At 31.3% G+C, this 4,131-nt stretch overlaps 1 protein-coding gene across 2 annotated transcripts; it reads left to right on the top strand.

Moving 5' to 3' along the window:
* Nucleotides 1-83: 83 nt before the first annotated feature.
* On the top strand, nt 84-3,665 carry LOC119644282 (protein kinase C, brain isozyme-like). Of its 2 annotated transcripts, XM_038043820.1 has the most exons (4): nt 84-1,072; nt 1,478-1,509; nt 1,673-1,752; nt 3,377-3,665. In XM_038043820.1, exons 1-4 carry the CDS (start codon nt 1,066-1,068, stop codon nt 3,480-3,482), a joined length of 225 nt encoding a protein of 74 aa, XP_037899748.1. In that variant the 5' UTR covers nt 84-1,065; the 3' UTR covers nt 3,483-3,665. The 2 variants fall into 2 exon arrangements, with proteins under 2 accessions (XP_037899748.1, XP_037899747.1); XM_038043819.1 differs by having other exon boundaries at nt 84-1,752.
* Nucleotides 3,666-4,131: the final 466 nt, after the last annotated feature.

Below are 4,131 nucleotides of genomic sequence, written 5' to 3'. Positions count from 1 at the left end.
GAAAGAAAGTAACTGATGAAATTAATAGATGGAAATCTCGAAAAGAAATTATCTCCACGACTGCCTTCGCGTAGATACCAAGTGTTGAAACATGAAACCTAAATTTGTCGATAGATGGCTCCAAGCAAAGGACATAGGTGGCTCAACTGGAGTACTACAAAGACATGTCCCAACGCAATAATACTTTGTATAGCAAAGCATATGTCGAATAAAGCAGATACGTTGAAAGTGTTCTTTCTTTTCATGAACGATAAGAAAGCTCTTTTTGCATTGTGTCTTGATTGGGGAAAAAAGTGAATTCGTTTTGAGAATTCGAAGCGTAAAAATTCATGGATAGATCCAAGGGTATGTACCATCCACAACGACGGTGAACTTCATCGTTTGGATAGACGGTCGATATTCTGTATCTGACGGGATCAGAAGAATTTCATCTTTTATTACTTGTTAAAGCCAAACACTATCAACAATAACTAATTGATTTGAACTCCTAACTGCTCAAAAAACGTATCATAAGGTCATTTTTTACATCACATCCTCTCATCTATCTACTGGAAAGATTCAACTGTGAAATGATAGCACCTGTCATTTACTTATCAAACGGAAGCCCTTCTGATTACTACTTGATTGCATTCCTTTAGTTCTCAAGAAATGTGCGAAAATGGCTCACTGACTGATTTACCTTAACAAAGCAACAGCGTTTTTGGGCAAGGCATCCAGAATTTATCAGGCAAGTGGGAAAAATGCTTAGGCAGCGGCAAGCAATACTTCAAATCAAATAACTTTTACCATTTGCATGCAATAAGGCTTTATTTTCCATACAAAGATTCTGATTTTCCGGATTAAATTCAAAGTTCAGCAAAGTTGATGGCTATAGTTATCGCAGAACTAAATCTTAAATTTTAAAGCTTTTAAATTAAAGTTTCAAATAAGTTGATTTTTAAGTTGCTGATTTTTATCCAACCTTTAGAAAAATTACAATCCGTATGTTCGACGCAAAAACACAGGAGGGGGTAGGCAGACAGACGGCCAGAGAAGCTTAAACGATTCCGGAAGTGATTCTGAATAATGAAAGGTGAGTCCATCTCAGTTCTCACTCGCATCTGTGTACCACCAGCGACATCAATAAAAAGCCGCCCTAGTCGCAAAGCTAGCCGAGTAGTTAAGAATCGCGACTTTTTTTAAAATGTTCTACGGAAGCCTGAAAAATGTAACAATCCCATAGATTTGAAATGTATAACATAGGATATATACAATCGCTCTATCTTATAATAAAATATTGTAAACAAACTAATGCTCAATTTAAACGATCTCTCCTTACTTCTTGCTCATCAAAATATTATTTTTCAATTTATAACTTTACTCAAAACTAAATCTTACTTCTGTTTACAGGCATTCAACAAAATTAGCATAGTTTTAACTAGATTTTATTCATTCAAAAGAGAACAAAAAAGAATTATTGTTTATTTTTATTTTGCAGGGGTTTTGGCAAACAAGGTTTTCAATGTCAAGGTAAATAAAGAAACTTGGCACTCGCAATCAACGCTCCAGCTACGGGAGACAACATTTGGTGGAAAGACATCTTGTCAACAAAAATTTTCCTGCTTTTTTTAAATAATAAAAATATAAACTTTTTCTTTCTTTCGTTTTTCCTTTTTCTATTATTCTATGACAGTGTGTTCTTATGTGGTTCATAAACGTTGTCATGAGTACGTTACATTTAAATGTCCAGGCAAAGACAAAGGAATCGATTCCGTAAGTTTTTTTATTAAACACATAAACAATTTTATTCTTTTTTGGAGAGTGTTTTTTTTTTAATAGAATGTTATTATTTAAATTTAGAATAAGGAAACTAAAGATTAAAGATAAAAAATAGCAAAAGTAAGTTTGAAAATTTTTCTGCTTTGTTTTACTTTACGGGAACGTAGTTCACAAAAATCGTGTTTAAAAAAAAAAAAAAAACATAAGTAAAAAAACTATATTCGCCTATGGCCGAATCTTCTACATCCAAAACTTTGATATTGAAAGAGAACATAAGAGCGTTTATTGTTGCAATTTATGAGTAATGAGCAAAATACTCATTTTTTTTTTTTTCCTTTTGAAAGGAATGTTCATACATATCCCTGTACTGTGAGCACATCCTCTGACCGCTTTAGTACGTTTTCAATATCGATCTGCTTGCAACTGCAATATTCATGTCGAATTGGAAGCCGATGTGTTCATTTTTGAGTTCAGAAGGACGTTTACTACAAGAAAATAAACCAACGTACACGAAAACGAACGTGCGGGCAGACAAATATGCCTAGATAGATTCAAAAGTGCTGTACTGTATAATATTACGTGGGTGTAGTCGATTTTTCCTATTTTCCATAAATCTGCAAATTATTATCGTCATATCTGTTGTGAATTCAAAGTAAAGAGCAAAAAGAAAATGAAGTGTTCTCACTTAATATTGCACTATGGGCATGCCACTTGCAAATTTGGATAATTTTCAATATCAATCTACGCGCAAGAACTTCTTCCAAATTTGAAGCCGTTGTCTCCATTCTTACGAACACGAAAGTATTTTACAAAGACATTACAAAGACGAACAGACAGGCAGGCACGCTTATATATACTTTATAGAGTGATCCTTAGACGTGGATATAAAAAACAATCTTTTTTAGATCATACAAAAGCAATAGCAGCTAAGAAGGCAAATATAATAAAATACAGGGAAGAGAAAATGAATTTTTTTAATATAAATTTTCTTTAACAGAACACACAGATTCAAAAAATTCATATGTGGTATAGATTTATGTAAAAAAAAAGAAAAACAGTTAGTTTTGCCTAAAATTACCTGCGCAGGGCAAACTTTTATAGCATGATATATAGTAATAGAGTTTTCACATTTTTCTGTTTACATTTGGATTACATTTGTATTTTATAGCAATTTGCGAAACGTCTAACTAGACATTCATTTTTATGCTTCTTTCTACAATAATAACAATAATAACACCATTTATATAATTGGTTATGATTTGTTTGTTTACTTGCTCGTTTTCTTTTTTATTTTTTGATTTCAAACTTTTTTTTGGATTTTATCTAAATATAAATATATAAAAAAAATACAAATCTCATTAAATTAAAAAAAAAACGAAAAAAAAATATAAAAAAAATATAAAAAAACAAAACCCTATACGTTCATATATAACGACCTTCGAAAACAACAAAAATAAAACATGTCAATAATATGATTATTTTATAAATGAAAAACGCGCGTCAATGTATCAACAACTACTACCACGAACTCAAATTCAATTGTATTGAATTGAAAACTTTACTCACAAAATAAATTTAAAAAAACACATAAAAAAAAAATAATAAAATACATTGAAAGGATTCACCCAAAACCGTACATCATTTTGAACCATTCACATACGCAGGACCAACTTTCTGCGATCATTGTGGTTCGCTACTCTATGGCATTTATCACCAAGGTCTAAAATGCTCAGGTAAAGTTCATAACAAAACTTTTTTGCCATCAAAAACTACTACACAACAACAAAATCTATTCTAAACTTCTACAATACTTCCCATCGTCTGCTTTACTAACTACGTTACTAACTAAAATCCCCTTTTGAACTTAACCTGTAAATGTTTTAACACATTGTCTCTCTATCTCAAGCGTTGTCAAAAATTTCCTTTTTCTCTAACCGAACTTTGGTTTTTTTTTTTTTTGGAAAATGCAAAATGAATGACTGAAAAAATGTATGAAATGAATGTATGAACAATTTTAAAAAAATTAGTTTTTACTTCGCTCTCTGTACAATGTTTTTTAATTAACGTATTGTTATTATTATTTTTTCTTAGATAATTTTCTAGAGTATTTTGCATAAGTGCGCTTAAATTCCCGAGAGTTATTTGTATTCACCTAATTTGTATAATTAATGTGCTTACGAAGGCATTCATTTTCACCTCTCTGTTGTACATACATGTATGTGAGTTACCAGCTTTTTCTTCTTCTTCTTCTTCGTCTTCTACTTCTCTTTCTATCTCTCTACGTACTGTGCAACAATGTTTTTATACTTATAGATAATGCAAATGTGTCGTTTGTGTTTGCTTGCGGAGTAGATATACGTATGTATGCATGTA

The sequence above is a fragment of the Glossina fuscipes genome, unplaced genomic scaffold (genome assembly GCF_014805625.2).
Source record: "Glossina fuscipes isolate IAEA_lab_2018 unplaced genomic scaffold, Yale_Gfus_2 106316, whole genome shotgun sequence".
Taxonomy (NCBI): Eukaryota; Metazoa; Arthropoda; class Insecta; order Diptera; family Glossinidae; genus Glossina; species Glossina fuscipes.
Note: the sequence above shows the minus strand (reverse complement) of the source record. Positions and strands in the feature narration are given on the sequence as shown.

Coding starts and splice junctions, on each gene's coding strand:
- LOC119644282 (XM_038043819.1), top strand. CDS start 1,666: ATGACAGTGTGTTCTTATGTGGTTCATAAACGTTGTCATGAGTACGTT. Junction 1,753..3,376: donor AAGACAAAGGAATCGATTCC/GTAAGTTTTTTT, acceptor ATACATTGAAAG/GATTCACCCAAAACCGTACA.